Genomic DNA, 25,834 nt, shown 5'->3' on the forward strand with positions numbered 1-25,834 from the left:
CTAAAGGGTCAGGGCCTTCAGGACCCCTTTCCAGCTCTGCGACAGAGTGTTTAGAAGTCTGTGCATTTCCAACTCAATTCCCAGGGAAGCTGTATCCAGGTCTGCCACTGTCTAGGAGAGAAAGTCTTTTATGTGCTGCAGGGACCTCTGATAAAAAGCCTTGAAACCTTGGAAGAATATAAATGTTTGCTCCTTCAGATCAGCTTTTAGAATTGGGTCATGTTTTTCCACCTCTTTTCTGTTTTGCCTCCTTTGGAATCACTTTTCCCAGACTCCTCCCCTCTCCACTGTATGGTGAAGTCAACATTTGTCCATTGTCTTTTGAGGCTGAAAAGGGTCTAATGCCAGGAGGGGAGCATGCTGGGAGTCTCTAGGATCCAAATGCTCTCAAAAACCCAATAAAGATGGAGAATAACTGACATAGGTAGAAAAGAGGGTCCTGGAGGGCTTCCCCCTCCTTCTCCTCATTCCTCGGCCCTCCAGGTATGGAACCCTGGCTCTTTCTATGTTGTTCTTATGTTAGGATGGAGAGCACCAAATCTCCTTATTCAAAAAGCCTGGCTTGGCTATTTACACATAGTTGGGGCTCGAGTTTTCAGTCAGAACCAGGAGGAGGAACTTCCCACTTGGGTAAGAAGTCACGAGTAGCACGAAGGAAGAAGGCCTGGGGCCAGAGGATCCTATAGCCAAGGACAGTCTGGCCTGCTCAGGTGTCAGGCCCTGGAGACTGGAGAATGGTTGAAGAGCAGAAGGGAGGGGCCTGCCAGCTTGGGAGGAAGCACTACCCATGCCTCCCACCCCCCCATGGCAGTGCTCAGGATCTACACCTAATTTTGGACTTTTTTGGCAATGCTAGTCTTTATGTCCTATTGGAAGGAAAGGAAGTGCAGGAGGTGGGATGAGGAGGGAAGGTGGAATAGGATCAGAAACATGAAAGAAAGGAGACCTGGGGACATAGACAGCCTGGAAGCCGGGAAGATGGGCACTGGCTGGGCGGTCCTGAGCAATCACATCATCAAACAGGGTCCCAAGAAGCTAAATTTAAAGACTAAACGTGCCAGGGAAGACTATCAGGGGAGAATTTGAGATCTTCCAGGATGTAGTTGCAGCTCTCTTCTCACTGAGCCATGTCACAGAACCCTCTGTACCTTGGAAGCTCTCTCTACCCATTCTGGAGTCCTCATTCTGGCAGGCCCCATGGCCTCCTGGACTGGCTAGTTTTTTTTCCCCCAGATCACATTTTAGGGTCTTCCTGTCCTCTGGACTCAGTCCCCTGGACTTTGTCTACTTTGCTCCTGCTCAGGGATTTTGTCCTTTATCCCCATCTTGCCTTCCCTCCTCCCCAGTTGGGCACCTGTCTTTTATGTGATGTCTTTTCCCATTAGGACAATGGGGAATGCCTTTCTGCCTGTGTATGGATCCCCAGAGTTGAGCAGTAAGCACTTAGTGCTAGTTAATGGGATGAATATTCTACCAAGATAATCTCTAAAAATCTAGTTTTAAGGATTTAAATAAAGGCCTCTTTGCTTCCCTAACCTTAAACCATGCTTCCCAATAAACTATTTACTAAAATATTTATGGAGAATATGTCTTGATAATTTCTCATTTCTACAGAAAGCTTTGTGGTCCATTGTATGCTATTGTTCATCAGTAGCTCTCTTCCTTCCATCTTTACCAGGTATCATGTTAAAATTTGCATAAAGCAGGTCCCAGATTGGGCATCTATGGGGTGTAGTGGATACAGTGCAGGGTCTTAAGTTAGGAAGACCAAGTTCAAATCCAGGCACTTCCCAGCTGGGGTGACCCTGAACAAGGCACTTTACCCTGCCTGCCTTAGTTTCTTCATCTGTAAAATGAACTGGAGAAGACAATAGCAAACCACTCCATTATTCTTTGTTGAGGAAACCCCAAATGGGATCATGAAGAATTAAAAGTGACTGAAAAATGGATCCACCACCACAGGTCCCCAGAGCCCTGACTCAGTTGCTTTACTTACCAAAAATGATAACGATGCTATACTTGATGGCTTTGATTTTTGCTCGTGAGATTAGTCCTCGGTTGTATCTGGAACACTTTTTCTCTGTATAGGAGAGGGGGAAAAGAGGAAATCAAGCCCAAGATGAAATAAGTCTCAGGATCTGACAGGTCAGTGGGTTGTCTAGGTCCATGAGGACCTTCTTCTGGTTCAGTTCATTTACATCAGTTCAACATCCTTCCTCTCCACTCCCAGGTACTGAGTTCATCTTCCTAAACCACATCCTGCTCCACAATCCTTAGTGGCTTCTGATCCCAGCTACGACACTGTAAAAATGCTTCAGTTTGGTATTTGAAAGCCTCCAAAAGCTGCCCCTCTGGATAGATCGATCACCCCCTCCACCCTGCCCCAATTTCCAACATGCCAGTCAAACTGGCCAATTTGAGGTTTGTTGAACACAAGAGTGCATCTCCCATCTCCTTTCATTCGCTCAGGTGGTACCCCATACCAAGATTGTTCTATCTCCTTCCCTTTGCCTCTTCTAATATAGGTCACTTCCCAGAAGCCTCTTTTATTGACTTTCCCACTTTTGTTTTCTATCTTTTTTATAATTGGGGCTGCTAAGCCTTACAGTGCATGGAGTGCCGGACCTGAAATTAGACTGCCTCATCTTTGCGAGTTGCCACCTCTAGACTTTGATGTTGGGCAGGTCACTAAATCCTGTTTGAGGGTAAACATCTTTGTAATATGAAATGGGCTGGAGAAAAAAAGTGGCAAACCACTCAAGGATCTTTGCCAAGAAATCTCCAAATGGGGTCAAGAAGAGTTGGACCCAACAATGAACCCCTCCCCCCAGTTACTGAGTTTATTTTTTATTTGTGTACATGTGGTTGGACATGACTGAATCCATTCAACAATGAGCCCCCTACAATTACTTAGATTTTTTCCTCTTTATTTTCCATTTGTCTGTGTATATGTTGTTGGATGTGACTGAACCCATTCAACAATGATCCCCCTACAATTAGATTTTTTTCTATTTATTTTCTATTTGTCTGTGTACATGTTGTTGTACGTTGACTGAATCCATTCAACCATGAGCCCCCTACAATTACTTAAGATTTTTTTTCTATTTATTTTCCATTTGTCTGTGTACATATTGTTGGATGTGACAGCCAACTCAACAACTCAACTTCCTATTAATAACTCAATTTCTATTTGTTTTCTATTTGCTTATCTATGTACATGTTGCTTCACCTTCGTAGAATTTAATTGAAGTCAGGATTTTTTGGTTGTTGTTTTAAGTTTTTTCCTTCCAATAGTTTTTTCCCCTTTAGTTTTTAATCCTTAGCATCTGGTTCAGTTCTGGGTCCCAAACAGGCACTTCATAAGTGATTGAACTGAACTAAATTCAACAAACATTTATGAAGCACCAAGCATGTGTTGCAAAGATACATCAATTGGCTCTTAAAAGTTCTGTTGGCCATTGATTCAAATGAAGATGGTGCAGAGTGTTGAGAGTCTTCCCCTCCAGCAGAGTCTCACTTTGTCACTTGACTAAAGCTGCCATTGTAGCACTGGAGCAGCTGGCATTGGAATGACAAATGTTCCTGGGAACAAGTACATGTAGTTCACGACAGGAACTTCATTTATAAAATGGGGATAATATTTGTATTACTCATATCAAAAGATAATTATGAGGACTCCAGGAGCCAATGAGTTACCACTAGCCAAACTCAATGCAACCAGCATTTATTAAGCTCCTACTGAATACTGGGCTTTGTTTTGGGGAACAAAGATAAAACTAAAATTTTTCCTGCCATAAAGAGGAGAAACAACTGGGACACATATGAGGATATCTAAAATAAGTGTTTCTGAATTTTATACATATTTATATGAAATGTGGGGTATGTACATAAATATGTGTATATGCACACATATATGCATATGCATATACATACACCTCAGTAAATAGGAGAGGGATTTAACCTAGCATTTCAATCAAACTCCTGGGTGAGGAACCTCTACACCAGGCCAGGTAGGTTCCCTTTCTCAAATAGTTTTATGAGGCAGCTAGATGGGGCAGTGGATAAGCACCAGCCCTGAAGTCAGGTGGAGCCAATTCAAATCTGGCCTCAGACACTTAACACTTTCTAGCTGTGTGAACCTGGGCAAGTCACTTAACCCCAATTGCCTCAGCAAAAAAAACAAACAAAAGAAAAAAATATATATATGTAAATATAATATGGGATATAAATGAAATCCAAGTGTTTCCAATTTCACAGTCTCTGCTATTTAAACCAACTATCTAAATATATGGTAATTTTATGGGAGGTCCCTAGCATCTGGGGGATGATCAGGGAATGCCTCAAGGAAGTGGGAGATGGAAGACTTAAGAATCTAGGAGACCTGGGTTCCATTCCTGCCTCCAGCACTTATTTACTCACTAGTGTTCATTTGTGATCTGGATGGTTCAGCTGAGTCCCCACTTGCAGAATCTTCATTTATTGATTTGAAGGTAAACTGAATTTCTTTATAAAAATGTAGCAGACCTGCTTTCTCTCTATCTAACCAGGGTGAATGGAGGAATAACTGTCTGGGTGAAGTGAAAAAAATACTATGTAGGGGTTCTGAACTTTTAAAAATACATTTTGATCACTGTATTTCAATCTAATCAATTCCCTTTCAAATTCCATGTATTTTATCTTATGCATTTAAACCATGGTTAAAAGAAAAGATCCATAGATGCCTCCAAACCACAGCCCCGAATCTAGGACACAAAAAGGTGAAGAATTTGTGGACCGTACAATGCCAGAGGAACACAACTGTTAGCTGTGCAGGAATCATGAAAGCTCAGAAAAATGTCAGTTATCTTCCCCTTGGTGGCGGGAAGGCGCCTGCCCAAGGAGCTTTCTTGGGAGGCTCTGCTATGGCCAGCCCGGGAGAGCAGGTGAATTCCTAAACCCTGAGATTTCTTGTAGCTTAGTTTGTCTTTTAGGGTGGATTTATCAAAACGACAGGGGAGGATTAAAATCCGCTTAAAAGGAAAACTCCCATCTCTTTCCACATCAAAACTGGGGCTGATTTCATCAGATACCTGTCCCTTGAGCTGGCCCTGAAATCTCTGAAGAGCCCATTCATCAGAACCCCTAATGACAAAGAAAGGCTTTTGGCATTGGGAGAATTTTCTTTGTAAGACAGAGAATCCTAAAGTAGCAGCTCTCCATTATTGGGAGAATAAAGGGATTATTTCCTCTCCTTGTGGGGACTGAGGCGCTTGATCAGCGGTCAAAGCAGCTGTCAGAATGCATTAGCTGCCCCGAAGGTCCAAAGGCTACCTGGGCACTGGCCTCCTGGTGGAAAGCTTAAGTCTCAGAGTTCACTAAACCGGAGCTGCTTTTCCATGTGGCCAGCCTGCCTTGACAACTCAAGACCCTAAACAGTCACATGGTCCTGACTCCTTTTTAACGAGGGGGCTGCTCAACAGGGGAGATCCATTGGAGTCTGACTAGAAACCAAGTCACTGAAGGAGATATTGTCGGCACAAGTGCTCGCTCCCTTCTGGTTGCATACAGATGTGATTTCCGAGCGGCAACATGGTTTCAGTAGGAGAGAGTGGGACATGACACAATGTGGCAGTCTTGTGGGGGCTCAAGTATTGCCCCAGAGAATTCCTAGCTGTATGGTCCTGAGCAATCATCTACTTATCCTTTCTGGAAAAATTTTAAGAGAAATCATTTGTTCATTTGCTTGTTGTTTTTCCTTCATTCTCAAAGACCACCATGATGTCAAGGAGGTGATACCATGACATACAAGTGAATTGGAATAAAGTGAGAGAGGGCTGCCTTACTTTCCCCTCCAGAGCCATCTGGATCCAATGGCAAGCTATAGATCAAGATGATTGGAGAGAGAATTGGATGCAGGGGAAACCCAAGCATTTTAAGGTGGTCTTTCCCAGGTCTCAGTTTGATTGATGAAATGCCCATCCAGTCATAAAGGAGAAGTAAAAAGTGAGGCGAAGAATGGCTTTTTTCATCTAGTCCCAAAAGTCAAATCAATCTGGAAGTGGAAGACCCTCAGGGTTTCTGGCCCTAAACCAGAAATGATTGCTATTTATGCTCACTACTCTTGGCCATCAATGACCCAGGGACAGGAGGAGGGAAGAAAAGAAGAGGGATGGAAGGAAAAAAGGAAGGAAGGAAAGAAGGAAATAAGAAAAGGAAGGAAGTTGAGGAAAGGACCTAACATGCTTAACCACTATATTATGAGATTAAGTTGGCTCTGTGGGGATTAGAAAGCATTGGTTTCCTTATGATTTCTCTTTTGAAGTTCTTCAAAAGTCTCCATTTTTAAGGAGAGGTCATGCAGCTGGTGAAAAACGGCAGAATTCCATGCTTGCTGCCACCCATTACAATGTTTTAAAGGTTCATAAACCCTTTAATCTCAAGGTGTATTGCCTCATGGGAACAGGAGCCAGTGGTGGAAGAGGAGAGGCTCGGATGGCTTTCACTGCTGCATCTCCATTGACCAAACTCTGGGTAAAGACAGGAGCAGAGAGGGGGCTCGGGAAATGCCTTACAGTATGCTGTGAGTCTGGTTGGGTGGCCCTATTTTTTTTTTCCTGTGGATTCAAACAAAGCATTGAAAATCTAGTAACAGACCCTCTTAAGTGTGTGATAGTTTTTAAAGTTTGTTCATTTGTTTCCATCCAAAGGTTTCTTTCATTGGCTGAACTCTGGGGGTCGTGCTTACTATGAGGCAGATGTGATCTCATTGATTTCCAAGGACCTCCAGATGGAGCAACATCCAGATTAGCTCTTACTGTGATTTAGAGACCTTGAGAGCTGTCCAGAGTCCTGAGAAGATAAAGCACTTGCCAGGTCCCACAGCTAATATAGGAGGCAAGATTTGAAGCCAAACCTTCCTACTCTGCCTCTCTAAAGAAAGCAGCCAGTCTCTCTGACCTCAGAGATCCCCAATGTCCCACATCTAAGGAGGAAAACTTTGCCAAAGTAGCAAAACAAATTCAGAATTCAGAATGTGGAAGCAGGAGTAGAGACTTACCAGAGCAATTGGAGATGATCCTATCATGGGCTTTGCTCTTAATCCAGATGGTTCGAATCACAATGAAGTAAATAACACTGGGGAGAGAGAGATACAGAACACACAAACACACAAACACACACACACATACACACACACATATACACACACACACACACACAGAGAGAGAGAGAGAGAGAGAGAGAGAGAGAGAGAGAGAGAGAGAGAGAGAGAGAGACTCAGAAACAGACACACAGAGATAGGAGGGAGGAAAGGACAGAGAGGAGAAACAGGAAGACAAGAGGCACAGAAAAATAGAGATACACAGAAGCAGAGACAGAGGAACAAAACAAAGTGAGTTTCTCCAAGGGTTTTGAGTGAGGTGTCTAACTTCTTGCACCATTTCTCTGACCTCCTTCCCCACCCAGTGGTTGTTCTGATTGGTGGAAGGGCAGTGGCCCTAAAGCAGTTTTCTGGAGCTGACCAGATGCTGACAGTTTCTAAAGACTGAGCAGCCTCAATGCATGGCTCTATAAAAGGCTGGGCTTCTGAGTTATCATTCCATTTCTCTGGGAGGGAGCCAGGGGCTCCAGAGGCCACAGGGACAGTGGGGAGTGCCAGAGGAAGTGCCAGCCTCCCTCAGCTGCTGGTTTGGCCCTTCCCAGCACTCCCACTTGGCCCACATCTCAAGGGAAGAGACAATCTTCAGCTGGGACTAGGCTTGTAACCTTCACATCAGTCTTCAAGGCTGAGGACAGCATCCCTAGAAACACTGAGTGGAAGACCCCAGGATTGTCCAGTCAGAAAGGACCAGGTTGTCTGGTCTTGCCTCTTTGGGGCTGTCTATTCTTATGTTACATACAGGGAAACTGAGGCCTAGAAAAAAATCAACAAGCTGCCCAAGGACACAGAGGTAGTTAAGAGCAATCCAAGCTACATGTTCTAGCCTTCCGACTCCAGTCCCAGCCTTCTGGCCCTAATGAGCCTTTGAAAATTGCAGCCAACAGTGTGTGGAACCCAGATATGAATAGTAGGAGAGAGCCAGATCACTTCAGGAGGTAAGAGTTAAAGGTACCAGGTTTTCCATGAAAGTCAAAGTGCAACTTTTGAATACCAACATTCTGTTATAGTATGGCTATCAACCCAGAAGCTGGGTCTCTCAGGAATGAAGCAGAAATTCTACCCAGAATCAGTGGGGCAGTGCAGTTTGGGTGTGGTCAGATTGTACCCTATACCCACTAAATTGAGTATGAATTATGTATATAACCAAAGCGATGTGGGATGTAGGAAGACACGCCCTAGTGACCTCTCAGGATTTGTGTTCACAAGTATAAGGTGAATCATTTTGTCTCTACTACACAATAATTTGCAGTATGAAGCTTATTCCCCTCCTCTAGGGGCTTTGCATTTTATGAGTTATGCTCTTAGAACCTAGTAATCAATCAAGGCTATATGCAATATTAGAGCACTGCTTTAGATTTAAAGACATGTTATGAAGCTGATTCAGATACTTACTCAGATGCTGAGCAAGTCACCTAACTTTTCTCTGCCTCAGTTTCCTCATCTTTAAAATGTGGTGTTGGGACTTAATGGCCCCTAAAGTCCTTTCTACTCCAAATCCAGGATCCTGTGATCAGCCAAATCATCAAAAGCATTTATTGTATCCTCTCTGTTCTGGTTTCTGAGCTGGGGTGGAAGGTACAAATACAAAAATGAAACCGTCCTTCCTGGAGGAGCTTATAAATTAGGGAAGGAAATATTTACACCTAAAAGGTACACACAATAGAAGGGTCAGGATTGGATCCATGACACCCTTAATGTAGGAAGTCTTCACAATCACTTCAGCAGGGCTCTCCCTCTGCAACTCATAGCTCTAAGGAGCTGTCCAGAACAAGTAAAGGGCCCAGGGCCACAAGGACAGTGGGAAGTGCCAGAGGTAGGACTCGAATCCAGTTCTTTCTGGATAAGAGAGGCCAGTTTTTGTTCCACTGTCATGCTGCCAAAAAATAAAGCAAAGTAATCATAATTCAAATGTGGCCTCAGACACTTACTAGCTATAAGATCCTGGAAAAGTCACTTACCCCTGTTTATTCATCTGTAAAGCGAGCTGGAGAAAGAAATGACAAACCACTCCAGTATTTGCCAAGAAAATCCCGAGTAGGTTCAAGAAGAGTCAGATATGATTAAAAAGTATGAATAAGAATATCATAGCTCATAGGGAGCAAGGAGGCATGAGCAGGTGGGGGAGTTGGGAAGGGCCTCACGGAAGGGTCTGAACTGGGAGGGAAATGTAGGCTTCTAAGAAGTAGAAGGGAAGGAGAGGCACCCTAGGCACTGGAGACAGTTCTTGCAGATGTCACATTATGCAAATGAATTTAAATGCTTCCCTTCCAGGAAGTGAATTGGCTTTCTTTCACCTTCTTTGAGAATTTGTAGGTCACAAATCTGAGAAGTATCCACCATTAGAGAGCTGGAAGGGACCTTGGCCAGATTTCACACTTTAGATTTTTCTCTTTGCCTGAAGTCTCAGGAGAAAAGCTGGCAACAAGTGGTCCCTTTTCAAGTCTTTTGAAAGATGCTTTTGCCAAGCTCTGCTAGATGAAGATTTGGGAAAGCTGGTTTATAAGATGGAAACACTTCTGTCAACTAGGAGGTCAAAGTCATTATGAGGAACCTCAAAGAAGGTATTAAGGATGCCTTTCATTCTCTTTGGAATCCAGAAGGTGCTCCCCGGATCGCCACATGCATTGGGCAATGGCAATAGCTAAAGAGAGCTCAACTCTCCTGCCTATCCATTGAGGGAGCTCTAAGCTTTTACAGACAATTCATTTGGGCTATTTGTACAACTTTTGGGAAACTTAAGGTCAAGTAGTCACACACAGCTTTTGGGTCCATAGAACTGGGGACAGCGGGGCCTCAGATGTCAGCTAGTTCAAATTTCCTCATTTCACACGTGAGGAAACTGAATTCAAATGATCACTTGTTCTAAGTCCCACAGCTAAGAACTGATAAAGGCAGGGTTTAAAACCTTCCCACTGTCCTCTGCTGCTTCCCCAAAGAAGACATTTGGAGCTGGCAGGTTCTGCAGAAGACATCCTTCATTCCACAGATGAAGGAACTGAAGCCTAGTGGTTTGTGTAAGATCACAGAAATAGGAAACAGAAGGCAAGACTCTGACCCGGTCCTCTGACTGCCAAGTCAGATCTCTCTTCAGTGGAGGAAGCAGCTGAGGCGCAGATACTTGTAAGTGCCACATCACGTGGACGTTAATTGGCAGAACCAGGAGCTGACAAAATCTCTTTACTCAGAGGCTAAGGTTCTGTTCTCTGCATCCTCTCCACTTCAATGTCTATTCACAAAAATCTTATTCATGCTTCTTTAAAAAATGAAAAGGTAACCAAGAATCTTTTCATGTGTGCTGGAGTGGGTGGAAACAAATACTTTTGTCATTGTGGGAGTGATAAAAAAAAAAAAAACACAACAAAACATTTTTCCCCAGAATTTTTCCATTCTCTCCTCACTCAGATTTTCTCATATCTAGAGAAGAGAGAAGCCAAATTAGACCTTGGCAACTGGGATAAATGTACAGAGGCAGGACATAATGGCCCATGTCCTGTTAATCCAGAAAATGTCCAAAAGGGAATGGGCCATGGGAGAATTTGGCAGCTGGACGCTCCATCTCCACTATCCTGGTTCTAGGGAGCAGCTGTCATATCATAGGGAATTGAGGGTGAACAAAAAAATCCTCTTCATCTTCTAAGGAAAGGTTGAAAAACCTCTGCTCTATGGGACGCCTGTGATCCTAAGAATATTTCAAGCACTGCAATTGGGCAAGAATTTGTTGTCAAAGGAGATAATACCCATAAAACACAATGCCTTGAACATAGGAGGTGCTATATAATTGTTAGCGATTATTATTATTATCATGTAGTAGTAGTAGAAGTAGTGGAAGAAGTAGTAGAAGTAGTAGAAGTAGTAGTAGTAGTAGTAGTAGTAGTAGTAGTAGTAGTAGTAGTAGTAGTAGTAGTAGTAACAATGGTGGTGGTAGTAGTAGCAGCAGTAATAGTAGTAGTAATAGCAGTGGTAGTGCGGTTGGTTGTAGCAGCAGCAATAGTAGTAGTAGTTATGGTAATGGAAATAGTGGTAGTGGTACTAGTAGTAGTGGTGTGGTAGTAGTAGTACCAGTAGTAGTGGTGGTAGAATTCTTTTTCTGTCGAGAACAGAGCAAATAATCACTTGCTGACTTACCTTAGTCAAATTGTTTTCCTTCCAAAGGTAGAAGGGCCACCGAGGGGCTGCAGTAGGAAGGACATAGTTCTAGAACAGTGAAGTGATATTCGTACTGCCCAATGACTTTGTCACATATTAGCCAAAGTGGAATGTCTGGTTGTGACCACCACAGGTCATAAAGGATACCAGTGGAGAATCTGGAGAAGGTGGGCAATCAAGTTAGAGCAGTATCTTGAGTCCATGGCATGATCCCCAGCTGGAGAAACTGGGCATGTTTAATCTGGAGAAGAAAAGACTCAAGGGGGACGTGATGGTTGCCTTCAAGTATCTGGAAGGGTTAGATTTCTTCCCCTCCTCCCAGGTCAGAACCAGGAACAATGGTGGAGGTTGAAAAGAACCCTATTTAGGCTTCATAATCTTCTTTACCATTCAAGATGGCTTTCCTGGAGAGGGAGTGGGTTTTCCTCTGTGGAGGAATTCATTGGATGACCATTCATCAGGTAGTTATAAAGAGGATTCCTTTTGTTCATGGTTTGGACTAAATGGTCTAGAAGGTCCTTTCCAACTTGGAAACTGTGAGCTGTAGTCCTCCTGCACTCTCACCTGCTCAGTTGTACTGGGAATATCAGATTTGCTTCTGGGTACCTTGATAAACTGGCGAATATCCAGGAGAAGTCAATCAAAGTATAATTAATATTTGTATTAATAAGTCCATGCCATATGAGGATCCACTGAAGGAACTGGGGCTGTTTCCCCCTGGGGGACAGCAGAGCTGTCTTCATCTGTAGGAAGGGCTACTGGAGGACTTGTTCTGCTTGGCCAGTGAAGGCAGTGACTGGAGTAATGACGTTTGGAAGCCACAAGGAGCAGATTGATGTTGATGCCAGGAAAAACTCCCTAAGCAAGAGAGGTCTTCAACCAATCAATTCCCAAGCACCTACTATGCGCCTCCGACTGAGCTGGCCACTGGGGATACAAAGACAAAGAAGAAGCAATCCCTGTCCTCTGTCATTTCCATTCTGTGTGATGAGACTGCCGCCATTCACCTCTAGGTGGGAGAGCCTAGGGGACAGGATATCTCTTGGCGGATTGTCATGGAGCAAGGAGCAAGGCCCAATGGCCCACGTGCTCGGCAGGTGTGTGATAGAGGGGATTCTTTTTCAGGTGTAGGCTGGACCAGACCAAGAAGCCAATGCTTTGGTGCCAAGAAAGGGATCTAAGAAATAAGTTCTGCTCCTATCCCAAAGAATATAGAGGTGGTTCCCTCTAGACTATAATCTCCCTGAAGGCAGAATTGGATCTCTTGTATTTTTTCCCATCTCCCCTTTAGTTTCTTTTCAGAATTCTAGTCAGTGCTGGATAAATCTTGGTTAGAAATCGTGATCTGAACATGATCTTTAAGATCTTCTAGTCCTCAGATTTTCTACCTGATCCTATAATAGTCAACATGTTCAGAAAAAAAAAATACAAAAAACATTAAAAAATAAACCCAAACCCCAATGGCTTGTCTATTATTTCCTACGGTCCCTTTTGGGAACTGATTAAAAAACAACAACTACTATAGAATTTGAACTAATTGTCAATAAAAGCTCATGTGGTCTTCCGACAAGGGTTTCTACTGAGACCAGATCGCCTGGACATTCTTGTTAAGATGCTTGTCTTTCCACCTGACCTCAGAACCTTGCAAGCTGAGGTCATGGGCACAGCTATGGCCCATTTTCAAGATGCTGTAGGTGACCAATTCTTTGATATTTTTTTCTCCCTTTTCTGCAACTCCTAAGCATGTAGAATGAGCCCTGGATCTGGGACCCAGCTCTGGGATGCAAAAAATGAAGAGAAAGTAGATACTGTAAACAAGGCAACCATCCATAAAAGCTCAAGGGAGGGTTTCCTTCTTCTGAAGCTTCTGGAAGACATTTGGAAAAGAGAAGAAAATACAAAAAGCAAAGTCTTTAACATGTGATGATAAAGAAAGTGGGGGTACACCTCACTTAGGAAGACACCACAAATCCGCTAGGACTTGCCTGCCCTTCTTTGGTTTTGCAAATGTCTCAAAGAATTCAAGAAAGTTTGGACACAAGAAGGAAGTGGACAGAAGCCCTTCTCAATCTCCCTCTGATCTGGCCTTCAGAGAAGAGGGCTCACCTTCCTTGCCTCCATCAGCACCAACAGCCAGTCAACTGCCACCCACTGACTGTTAAGTCCATTAGTCTTGAAAGAAGCACTATCCCTCCCCCACTCAAATGATCCATTCTACTTCTAGACCCTCTCCTTCTCCCCCACCCCCACCATGACATGCTTTGGAGAAGCGGCTTCTATGGGGAGGGGTCAGCCATTGCCATCTATGCGGTAGGCAAGTTAGCCATCTGGATCAGCAATGGTCCCTAAGACAGACAGGAAGTGACTTGTATCAAACTGCTGCCATCAGTCCATCCTCTCAGACTCCAGTGGCAATAACCTTCAGGACCCTGAGCCCAATAACCTTTATTTAGGAAGAGGGATGCTCTCCAAACCACTGATCCTGCCCATTTTCAGACCAGACGTCTTAAGTGGTCTTTGAGGAGGAGGTCAGCTTTACTAGCAGCAATAACAACTGACTAACTGCCATCAAAGGGAAAGAGCCTTGGGATGCTAGCAGCTGCCAGACCACCTCCTCTGCTTCCTTCTCAGCCCCTCCAGCCCATCATCCTGGAACACAATCCTTATGGAGATGCAGCCTGGCAACTGCTTCCCAGATAGTGAAGAATCCCCAAAGAACCCAGGCTTTGGCACCTTCAAACCTTCAACATCAGAAACCGAAAATGATTTTATCAGGGAAAATGGCAATAAAGAAGAGGCCTGACCATCTGCTTTATAAAGAAGAGGCCTAACCATCTGCTTTGGACCATGGGGCCTTTTGCATGATTTACCTCTTCCTACAGCAGAGGAGACTGTCTTTGCTTTTCCTAAACTTAAAGCTTAGTTTGTTGTGCCCATAGCAGGCACTCACTAAATGCTTTTTCATTCCCCAATTCATTGATTCATTCATTCATTGATTCATTCATTCAATTATTCATGTATTCAATACTTTCGATACATTCCTATAATGCTCTAAAATTTGATGAGATTCTACAACTTGATTGTGATCAATCACATCTCATCAGATCCCCCATTACTCCTTCCTTCCACTTCTTTTGCATCTTCTGGACATTTTATTGCTCATTAGCACCTCCACAAAGGATTTGAAAGGAGATACAGAGGTGATGCAGGAGGCACAATACCGGACTTGGAATCAGTCAGACTTGAGTTTGGAGTTTGCTCCATACACTTATTAGCTGTGTGATTTTAGGCAAATCGCTTGACCTCTGTCCTGCCTTAAGTTTTCTCATCTGTAAAATGGGGAATAGCACCCCATTCTCCAGGGCCATTGTAAGACTCAAATATGTATATAAGTGCTTCACAAACCTTCAACTTATTATATGAATATTAGCTGTTTTTTATTATTATCATGAATAATTATGTAGAATTGTGATGAAGCCATTTTGATGTTTTATTGGTTCTTTAGTCTTTGAACCTTGAGAAAATCAAGGATTTCATTGTTTCTCCATTCTCCCCAAGCCATTGGTTCTCAGAAGGGCAGACAATTCTAGAGTTCTTGAAATTCTTTGAGAGTCTACAAGTTATTTTTTATTTCTAATCTATATCTAATCTATCTATATACACACATATGTATTCCATAAGTATAATCCAATAAAAACTCTCTGGACAGATATTCAATAATTTTAATAGTATAAAGAGATGCTGAGAACAAAAATTTGAGAATCACTACTCTAGGCCACAGATCCATTGGCACAGCTTAGTCAAAGTTGTTCTTACGCTCTGCAAAAGACCACTCTCTCTGATGAAGATTGCAGCCCATCCATACTTCCTTCCCTGGAGACCAACTTTAAGGGGGGGATTTCTGTCCCTTTAGCTGGCAAGTCCTCAGAAGAGGCACACGATGGGCCCTGATTTTAAGCCTTTTCTGATTGTGAGATATGTATCAGCTTGTATTCCACTGTTCTAGTCTTTGAGAACATGTGACGCCCTCCACGTCATGAAAGTATTGGATCTAGAAAGATAACTTTATGGATATATTTTTAGTTGCTCTGGTTGTGGGTGGAAAGAAGCCTGGATTTTGTATTGAAGATCCTGGGTTCAAACACAGCTGTGCTCTTAGAGGCAGAGTGAGTTGGACTTCAAAATCTCCACGGTCTCTTCTGGCTCAAGATCTGTGACTCTAGAATCTTTGAGTAGGTAGAGATCACCTGTCAGGATTTAGTGATCATTTGTGCATGAAGATGATTCATGCAATCCCACGCTCCTGCAGATGAGTTTATGATTTTTGTTTAGAAAGTTACTCCATCCATTGAAGTTAGAATCGGACCTGGGGCTATTTTCAGCAAACTTTTCTGATTGATCACTTCCTTGCTTCTCAGGGGAAACTAAGCAGCTGGTCCCACGTGCCCTCCTTCCATTCATGCACAATAATGGTAATGAGTTGTTTTTCTGGGTCACCTCCATCCCCCCAGTCTCTCCTGAGTCTCCTTGGCAGAGCTCTTTAATTACTTCTGGAGTGAATACCGGTGTAATTGCTTGACTTCAGTCTTGGCTGTTTTCTTGGTATCTAATTGATTTCTCACTCTCCCACCTTGGATCCTGGGGAGGCAGCAGTTGAGGTATGAGCTACCTCTGGCCAGCAATTGAGAATTAATAAGGGGAGGGGCAGAAAAGTAAGCTTGTCAGATGGCATCGATTTGTGATTTCAAACCAAACCAAACCAAACCAGGCTGTGCTGTATTAATGAGGACTAAGAAGACTAGGGAGGAAAGGAAGCGAGCAGAAGCAATAGGGAAAGGAAAACACAAGGCAGACCAAGCCAAAAGTGATTCCACCATCCCCTCCAACCAGCCCAGGGATTTAAACGGCTGCATGTGACATGTACACATCATGGTGAATGCCCATGTGCGTGCATGTAGGCACATACATACAAAATCCCTATCTCAATATCAGTCAAATGGGTACCAACTGTTTCCTGATCTCTCAGAGGTTGGGACCTTCCCTTCACAATGATCTTAAATACTGTTTTGGTGTAGACTTTTTAATGTCTGTTCCAATAGAGTGTAATCTCCCTGAGGGCAGGGACTGTTATTTCACTTTTGTCTAGCTTTTATGCCGGCATATCATAAGAATGACTGAAAAAGGATTGGTCAAGCAGTTGCCATGAATTAGGCATTGTGCTAGGGAGCTAGATGGCACAATGGATTTGGAATCAGGAATGTTTTATATACTTCTGTAGGAAGGTTTTAGCAAGCCTTTGTCTGCCTCAGTTTTCTCATCTGTAAAATGTAAAACAGCTCCTACTTCCCAGGAGTGTTGTGAGGATAAAATGGAATAATATTTATAAAACATTTTTAAAATTTCAGATTGCTCAAAATTTTTGTTTTTGTTCAATTGTGTCCAATTTTTGATTGTCCAGCTTTGGGTTTTCTTGGCAAAGATATTGGAGTGATTCACCATTTCCTAAGGAAAATGCTTATTTTACAGATGACAATTGAGGCAAACAGGGTGAAGTTACTTGCCCAGGATCACACAGCTGAGATGTGTCTAAGGCCAGAGTTGAACTCAGCATTGCCTTATTCCAGGTCTGGTGCTCTATGCACCCCAGCTGCCTTCACTAGTTGTTATTATCCTCCTCCCTCCTTTCCCTTCCCTCCCTCCCTCCCTCCCTTCCTTCCTTCCCTCCTTCCCTCTTTCCCTCCTTCCCTCCTTCCCTCCCTCCCTCCCTCCCTCCTTCTCTCCTCCCTCCCTCCCTCCCTTCCTCCCTCCCTCCCTCCCTTCCTCCCTCCCTCCCTTCCTCCCTTCCTTCCTCCCTTCCCTCCTTCCTTCCTCCCTTCCCTCCTTCCTTCCTCCCTTCCCTCCTTCCTCCCTCCCTCCCTTCCCTCCTTCCTCCCTTCCCTCCTTCCCTCCCTCCCTTCTTCCCTCCTTCCTTCCTTCCCTCCTTCCTTCCTTCCTTCCTTCCTTCCTTCCTTCCTTCCTTCCTTCCTTCCTTCCTTCCTTCCTTCCTTCCTTCCTTCCTTCCTTCCTTCCTTCCTCTCTTCCTCCCTCCTTTCCTCCCTCCCTCCCTCCTTTCCTCCTTTCCTCCTTTCCTCCTTTCCTCCTTTCCTCCTTCCCTCCTTTCCTCCTTCCCTCCTTTCCTCCTTCCCTCCTTTCCTCCTTCCCTCCTTTCCTCCTTCCCTCCTTCCTTCCCTCCTTCCCTCCTTCCTTCCCTCCTTCCTTCCCTCCCTCCTTCCTTCCCTCCTTCCTTCCCTCCTTCCTTCCCTCCTTCCTTCCCTCCTTCCTTCCCTCCTTCCTTCCCTCCTTCCTTCCCTCCTTCCTTCCCTCCTTCCTTCCCTCCTTCCTTCCCTCCTTCCTTCCCTCCTTCCTTCCCTCCTTCCTTCCCTCCTTCCTTCCTTCCTTCCTTCCTTCCTTCCTTCCTTCCTTCCTTCCTTCCTTCCTTCCTTCCTTCCTTCCTTCCTTCCTTCCTTCCTTCCTTCCTTCCTTCCTTCCTTCCTTCCTTCCTTCCTTCCTGTAGTAGATAGAATGCTAGGCCTAGAATCAGGAAAATTCAAATTCATATTCTGCCTCAGATTCTGGAGAGTTGCATGAACTTGGGCAAGTCACTGACATAGAAAACAGGAATCATAATAGTACCTACCTCACAGAATTGTGAGGGTAAAATGAGAGATCATCTATAAATTCTTACACAGTGTCTGGCACACAGTAAGTGCTTAATAAAGCTTAAATTTCTTTACCTTCTTTGAGGATACAAAGACAATGAAAATAGATGTTTAATTAATGCTTATTGATGGTTGGTTGATTGAAATTTTGGGAGATACAAATCTTAGTCCAACTGGGCTGGTGGAAAGAGAGGAAACAAGTCAGACTATATGGCTACATTTATGTTTATATTAGACATACAGGCATGTATGTATGTGTATGAATATATGTATATGTATATATATATATATATATATATGTAGATGCATATATGCTTTGAGTGTTAAAATGTCATTTAAATGGGAACTGGTTTGGTTGAGATCCCTAATCTCCACACTAGGACACAATGGTGTGTAGGAGGAAAAGCACAAAGATTTTTGTGACTTTTAAGAGGGGGAGTGATCACACAAAACAAACCCCAGTTTTGCTGCCTCTGCTTCCTGTTTTCTTCAAGGTCTTATCTTTCAGAAGTGCTCTCAGTACACCAAGAATGGCACTTGTGAAAGGTTTTCTGCATTGAAAACAGAAAGAATTCCCCCCTCCTCCAGGGCTCCCACACCTTCTGCACCAAACGACAACATCTGCTCAACAGTAAATTATACTCAGCAAAGTTGGCAAGATATGAGCAGCTAAAAGGTTGATAGTTATTCCACAATCTTGGGCTGTGGCCAAAGGAGCCCCTGTCAGCCTGCTCTAAACCTGGGATTAAAGCTGATTATAGTCCCAGCCAGTTGCAATGTGAGAGGGGTAGATACAACTGCCGCTGTCCAGGGTACTGAGCCAAAAAAACGAAGACAAAGTATGGGTAATGAATGGATTCAGAATCATCAAAGATAGGCTGCCCTGAGCAGAGCAGAACCTTCTAGGTGAGAGATAGTGTAGAGCCTCAGAGAACGCAGAGACTGGCAGTTACAGATTGAGTCAGTAGGGAGTCACTTACTAGGTCATTAGGAAAGTAAGTGTGGCAGTGATGTACAGAAAGTAGCTCTTAAGCTCCCATTAGTGCCAAGAGCCATGCCAGTCTTTGAGGATTCACAGACTGCACTAGTCCCTGATGTACCTTCTTCGTGCTGGTTGGGAGTTCTCATGCACTGCTCTATCAACACTCTGTGCTCTCTTTTTATGCTTTAACATAAGTTTTACTTTTCTATTTAATTTTAAAATGTAATGCATGCTTTTCTTAATTTAGAAAAAATATTTTCTAATATTTGTTCCCTTTTTAAAAACCCAGAGAGACAGGATTTCAGTTACAAGGGGCCTCAATAGTATTCTAGACCAATGCATCCCCTACCCCAGATGTCCACTACAACATACACAAGTGGTCATCCAACATAAGATTAAAGCCTCCTTCTATGAGGGACAGCTCTTTACCTTTCAAATCCACTCATATTTTGTACAGCTCTGATGATTTGGAGGTTTCCCCTGACATTGAAACTAAATTTTGTCTTTTACAGCTTCCACCCATTGTTCCAGTACTGGCTTCTAGGGCCAGATCGAATAAGCCTAATATTTACGATCCATCTATTTGTTCCATCTCACAACCATTTCCCACCCCACCCACACATATAGAGTCTGTCTCCCAAGGATGGAGGATCAAAGGAGATATTTATAAAAGCACATTGCACAGTTCCTGGTAGATAATAGGCATTAGATAAATACTTATTCCATCTCTGCCCAGTGGAATCTTTACTTCCTTTAAGATTTAAGTCAATCTTCATCTACTTAAAGCCTTTCCTGATCCCAGGAAATGTTAGTGCTTCACAGTAATGTATTATACATTTATTCTTCACAAATAGTAATACACATGTGTGTGTGTATGTGTGTATACACATCTGTCCATCTGTGTACATATTTTCTCTTCCCCAATAGAATGGATGCTCCTTATGGATAGAGTTTGTTCCATTGTTGTCTTTGTATCTCCAGTGTCTAGTACAATGCTTGGCACATTGTAGTTGCCTAAAAATTGTGATTAATTGATTTTACTTTCAGATTTATAGCCTTTCAAATTTTTGCAGTTATTCTCTTTCTGCTGAAGAAGTACCCTAGTTCCTTCCAACTGATCTTTGTGACCTTGAAAATATTGGCCATTCAAGTTTCCTTATTTTGGCTATTTTCTAGGTTATCAATGGCCCTTTTAATCCAGGACTCTCAGAACTGAATTCAATTCTCCAGCTGAGGTCTGACCGGGGCCAATATTGCTCATTTTCAAAAGTCCTATATCTCAAGATCTCATTAGTGTTTTGAACTTCCACATCACATCATTGAATTGTATTGAGCTCACCAAAATCTTCAGCTTTAAATATATATATATATATATATATATATATATATAGCTGTAGCCTAATATGCCTTTTCTACTTTGAACTTAGGAAACTTATGCCTTTGCACCCAAGTTAAATTTCACTCTAGATTCAGCCTAGTGTTAAATCTTGTCAAGCTCTCTTTGACTCTCCCATCCAAATTGTATTCACTTTCCCTCCTCTCTTAGGATCATTTGAATACTTGATAATCATGACTTCTCTGCCTTCAGCAAAGTCAATGATGAGGATAATAAAAAGCACAGATTCAAGTATGGATCCCTGGTTCACTCATATTTCTTCCAAATTAACATGAAACCATTTCTGATTATAATTTTGACTCCAAATCTCGTTTAGTCTGCAAAACCACCAAGAAGGATTTTTTAATCACTTAACCATGTTTCAGGCATTGGGGATACACATGAAGGTAAAGACATGGTTCCCTCAAGGAACTAACCTTTTCCTGAAGAAGACATGTAAATAATTATATATCTATATATCTCTACATCTCAAAATTTAATTCTTGGAGAGAAGAATTTTCCCACTAGAAATGATAAATTGTAGGTATGGCCTCCTGCAGAAAATGGGATTTGAGGTGAGTCTCAAGTACATCCACTCCCTTAAGCCTTTCCTTCACAGTTCAAAAGAATATAACATCAAATTTATTCCATCTTTCTGTGGTTGGTGCCTTTAGTGTGTGCTCATATATGATTCTATATCATCTGTACAAGAGTCTAAACTTTTTAAATATAGGGAACCCAATTTTTCAAACTTTAAATTGCTCTTAATAACATGCCCTATTGCTGCTAAAATCACTGACTTATATTTCTTCGGAACCTCCTATAGCACCTGCCTGGTGCTGACTGGTGGCCCTCTTTCTCTATGTAGCCATGTATGAGAAAGGGGCCATAAGTGCTTGTCGTAGTCTGCACATGACTCTTACCTGATAATGATCAGAGGAATGAAGTATACCAGGAAAGCCACAATGGTCATGTATGGTATCCAGTAGGAATCATCAGGCCACAGGGCCCAGCATTGTACTTCTCCATTGTCTAGTTTCCTTTTCCCAAAGATGATCAGGGTGGGAATGGAAAACAGGAAAGAGAGGCTCCAGGCAACAAAAATCAGGACTTTTGCTTGTTTTTCTGTTTAAGAAAATCAAAGGATTAGTCAGTGAATAATATGTGGGTCACTAGCTTCACACCTTACTCTCCCTTTCCTTACAAAAAGTCAGAAATTCTGAAAATTAAAAGTTTATAAATTGAGACTACACAGGAAAAATAAAATAAGATTCTCAGCGGTCTTTGCCATTTTTTCATCTTTGTATCTCTAGTGTTTCTTCAAAAGATACCAATAAAGAAATATATGACCAAAAGGGAAGATGGACTAGTCATTTAGTGAGAACAAAGGATAACCACTGATTACTGGAATATAGCTTTAGAGCTGGAAGGGACTTCAAAATTTATCTGGTCCAATGAAGAAACTGAGGCTTTGAGAGATTAAGTGTCTTGCCTGAGGTCATGTCAGACTTAAATAGGAGGGCTGGGATTTAAACCTAGACCTTTTGAGTCTAAATGTAACATATGCTTTGCAGCATGCTTCTAGATGATGAATTGGTTTCCTTGAAAGGTCGAGAACTCCAGAAAGGCTCCTAGAATGTTGAGGAGACCCCTTGAAGCAATCAGGTAGGAACATATGTATGAATGATGGGCAAAAATAAGCAGAAATTAATCTGGATCATTGGATGAAGGAAACCATAGAAACCATAATTCTATGAGATTCCTGTGGTATAAAATTTAGCCCACACTAGGCAATTAACCAATGCATGTTGAAAATGACTTTTCTTTGTTGAGTTTAATATCTATTGTATGTAGTGGACAGGTATACTGATTTATTTGGAATATTTGACTTCTTTTGTTGGACTTTGGCTTTCAAATTTTTTTTATGAAAACTAATCAAATCATTAGCATATCCTATAGGAAAGGCAAGTCTTTCGAAATGACTGCGTTATGTGCTAGCTTCAAAGTCATGCTTATTACCCACAATTCCTAAACAATCACCATCAATAATATTCACCAAAGCAATATTTCCAATTTATTCTCCATTAACTTCCAACAAAGATTCCCTATTATAGCCAGAATTTGGCTTGATAATTTCCAGGGTCTCTCGCAGGTCAAATGTTCTAGAATTTAATGATTACTTTCCTTGCTGTCTGTTAGAAAGCAATGTGACAGAGTGTAGATATTTAGAAAGACTAAGTTCAGATCTTTCCTCAAATGCTCAATGGGCAAGTCATTGAAACTCCCTGGACTTCAATTTCCTCCTTTATTAAATACTGGGGTTATATTAGATAACCTGTGTACCTCTGATCTCAAAGGTTTGTACAATTAGATATAAATAAAGGACATCAGGTCCTCTGACTTCAGAGATAATGCTTTTTCCTGTTAGGTCATACTCTTGCCCCTATAGATAATATTCTTGGTGTCTAAAAGTTCTCCATTTCTCTTTTACTAATTCATGTGCTTTGTTTGAATACTTTAAAAGCTTTAAATATAAGTCTTCCAATAAGCAACCCCCCAGATTAACCCAACTCATCTTTAATAAAAAATGGAAAAAAAGAGTATTGTCTTTTTTCAAAATCTTGACAGAACTTGGGATCATATCAAATTGTTATATTTCTTTGAAAATGTTTTGAAACCCTTTTAACCTTAGTGTCACTTTCCTAGATACCTAATAAATAGCTATCTTGTATTTGTCTTATTTTCCCCTACAATCTTTGATGAGTTGAATGACTTAGAGAAGATATTCAATCATATAAGGAGGGTAAGGCTCAGAAACATGAATAGTTCTTCAAAATCCATCATTCTCAATGTAACAGCTGTCAAATCTTCTGTTTTGATCTGTCTAAACGTTTTGTTGAGATAGTCTTCTGTACCTTTGGTGGGCCTAAATCTGAATTTTAACCTTTAATTTCAGGCCCTTCCAAAATACTGCACTCACCCTTCCTCCATTATCAAATGAACTCAGTTTATAGGTTCAATATATTTTGGGGAAGTGCCAAAATGATTCAGCCGGAAATTTCATGATAGAGTCAATTAGAGCTAAAAAGCTCCTAAGGGATCATCTAGTCCTAATCTCCTTATTTTACATAAAAAGAAACTTGAGTCCCCAATTGAGTCTCCCCTTGGGAGACAGGGGAAAAGTATCAAAGCACAGATATACATATAGATTCCTAAACTTTAAATACATCATTCTTTTCACTCTACCATATCGTTCCCCCTCCAAAGAGTGCCAAATGACTCATTCTATTGACCACATTTTAGCAGAAACAAACCAACTCGCCTCCTTGAAGGATCTTCATAGGGTAGACAATGGCATGGTACCGGTCAATACTGAGTGACACCAGGACATAGGTTGAGGCATATAGGAGCACTACCTAAAGCAAAAAAGGAGAGGAAATGTTTCAATGTTTAGGGTGAAAGGAAGGATTTCAGGCAATAAGTAGTCATGTGTGATGATTGGAAGCTGAGATACTTCACTATGAGATAGAATTCCTATCACTCTGGATATGATGCTCTGAAAGAGCTGGGATGGATGCTATCTATGTACCAGGACACAGAAGTGGGGGTGGGGTTGTGACACTTTGTTCTAGCACGTCCCCTACAAGGATCTCTGTAGTTATAGGGCGTGTTTAACTGGAAGCCCTTCACGGTTGAAGCTAATATTCTCAGCCACAGTGAAGCCTATGTTATTATTATTGTTACTATTATTATTTCAACCAGAATTGTGACCCTGTGCTTACAATAGTACAAGGAATGAAAGATAAAGCAGCTCCTCCTATTGATCCACATAAGCACCTGCTCTTTAGCTTCTAGACTAAAGTGTCTTTCCAGTATATTTATCATGTTATGACTTTTCTCCTCTCTTTCTACTCTTATTAGGTATGTTTAGTTACTTTGTTGATTGAGGAGGGTGACGGGCAATGTGCGTGCACCCTATTGCCGATTTCAATTAAGCTCTCTATTTTTAATTTATTGCTAAATTCTCCTTCATATCTTTGTTTCAATAGCTTCATGAAGTCACTGAAAATGCTTTACATCCATGATCTTGTGTAAAACACACAACACCCATGAATATAAAATCTAGATGTACTAGCTATTACTATTGATGCTGTTATTGTTGTCAATGTTCGGTAATGCAGTCATTTTCGGATGCTTTTATTACATTACTACTGAACAAAAGAAATGTTTATAGAGTAATATAGGAATGTTCTGGGAAATGTTTAACAACCAGGCTCTCCTCCTGCTCCACCTTGGAATAGTATTGCACACTTTGAAGTTGACTCTGCATTATTAGACATACATTTATAATAAAACAAATAGTACATACAATAACCTGTGATTAGAGGATCTGTTTTGTTAATTCCTCCAGGAAAAGAGTCTCTCTTAAGATGATAGATTTAGAGATGAAAAGAATCCTTAAAGACCATCTTGCCTTCCTTTTTTGTACTTTATATTTGAGGAAACTGAGGCTCAGAAAGGTTGTGAGTTAGCCAAAGATAATTTTTTTTGTTAACTTCATTGTTTCAATTTGACAAAAAAGGAAAACAACCAAAACAATTGAGTGTGGGAGATGAATGATGAATCTGAGGAATGGCTGATTATCCAGTTTGGCAGGAATAGCGAACAAGAAAAGGGAGTATCATTAAATATGGCTGGAAAGAGAGATTATGGAAGGTATGAATATTGGGGTAAGGAGTGGGTCTTTATTTTTAGTGTTCATTACTTTTTTTTAACTTGAATTATTTTCTTTTTCTCCTCTTCTTTCAGCCATTGAGAATGCAAACAATATAATATCAATTATACATGCAAAACACAATTTCATGTTTGTCACGTTGCAAAAAGAAAAGTAAAGCAAAATAAATTATGCATTATTCTGCATTCAGACCAATTCTTGCTCTGGAGGTAGATTTTTTTCATTATGATCTTTTGGGATTATGTTGAGTCATTGTATTGATCAGAATAGCTAATTTTTTCCTAAATTATCATTCTTAAAATTTTGCTGTCTGTTCACTTCACTTTGATAGTTCATATAAAAGTTTTCTAAACTTTTCTGAAACTATCATTATTTTTATAGCACAATAGTATTCCAACAGAATATAGCACAACTTTTTCAGTCCTTCCCAAATTGATGCACATTCCCTCAATTCCATTTTTTTGCCATCGCAAAAAGAGCTATGATAAATATTTTTGTACAAATAGGTCTTTTTCTTTTTCTTTGATCTCTTTAGAATATAGACCTGACGCTAATATTCTGTGTCAAATGTAAGCACAGTTTTATAATCCTTTGGTTAGAGTTCTAAATTCTCTGGTTGAACCAGTTCATAATTCTCCCAAAAGGGCACTAGTGTCCCAATTACCATATCCATTGGAGAATTTATCATTTCCATTTTCTATTAAGTTAGCAAATCTGATAGATATAAAGTAGTGCCTCAGAATTGTTGTGATTTGCATTT

General features: G+C 41.6%; 1 protein-coding gene across 2 annotated transcripts in view; it reads right to left on the bottom strand.

Annotated features, from left to right (window-relative positions):
- NPSR1 (neuropeptide S receptor 1) overlaps nucleotides 1-25,834 on the bottom strand; it is a 191,061-nt gene that overhangs the window by 9,055 nt on the left and 156,172 nt on the right. The window contains exons 4-7 of one of the 2 annotated variants that reach the window (XM_074284309.1): nucleotides 23,662-23,755; nucleotides 21,263-21,464; nucleotides 7,037-7,113; nucleotides 1,997-2,080 (exon numbers count right to left, since the gene is read on the bottom strand). In XM_074284309.1, coding sequence (XP_074140410.1) covers nucleotides 1,997-2,080; nucleotides 7,037-7,113; nucleotides 21,263-21,464; nucleotides 23,662-23,755 — 457 coding nt within the window. The remainder of the gene's footprint in view (nucleotides 1-1,996; nucleotides 2,081-7,036; nucleotides 7,114-21,262; nucleotides 21,465-23,661; nucleotides 23,756-25,834) is intronic. The other variant, XM_074284310.1, reaches the window with a different exon arrangement.

The sequence above is a fragment of the Sminthopsis crassicaudata genome, chromosome 1 (genome assembly GCF_048593235.1).
Source record: "Sminthopsis crassicaudata isolate SCR6 chromosome 1, ASM4859323v1, whole genome shotgun sequence".
Taxonomy (NCBI): Eukaryota; Metazoa; Chordata; class Mammalia; order Dasyuromorphia; family Dasyuridae; genus Sminthopsis; species Sminthopsis crassicaudata.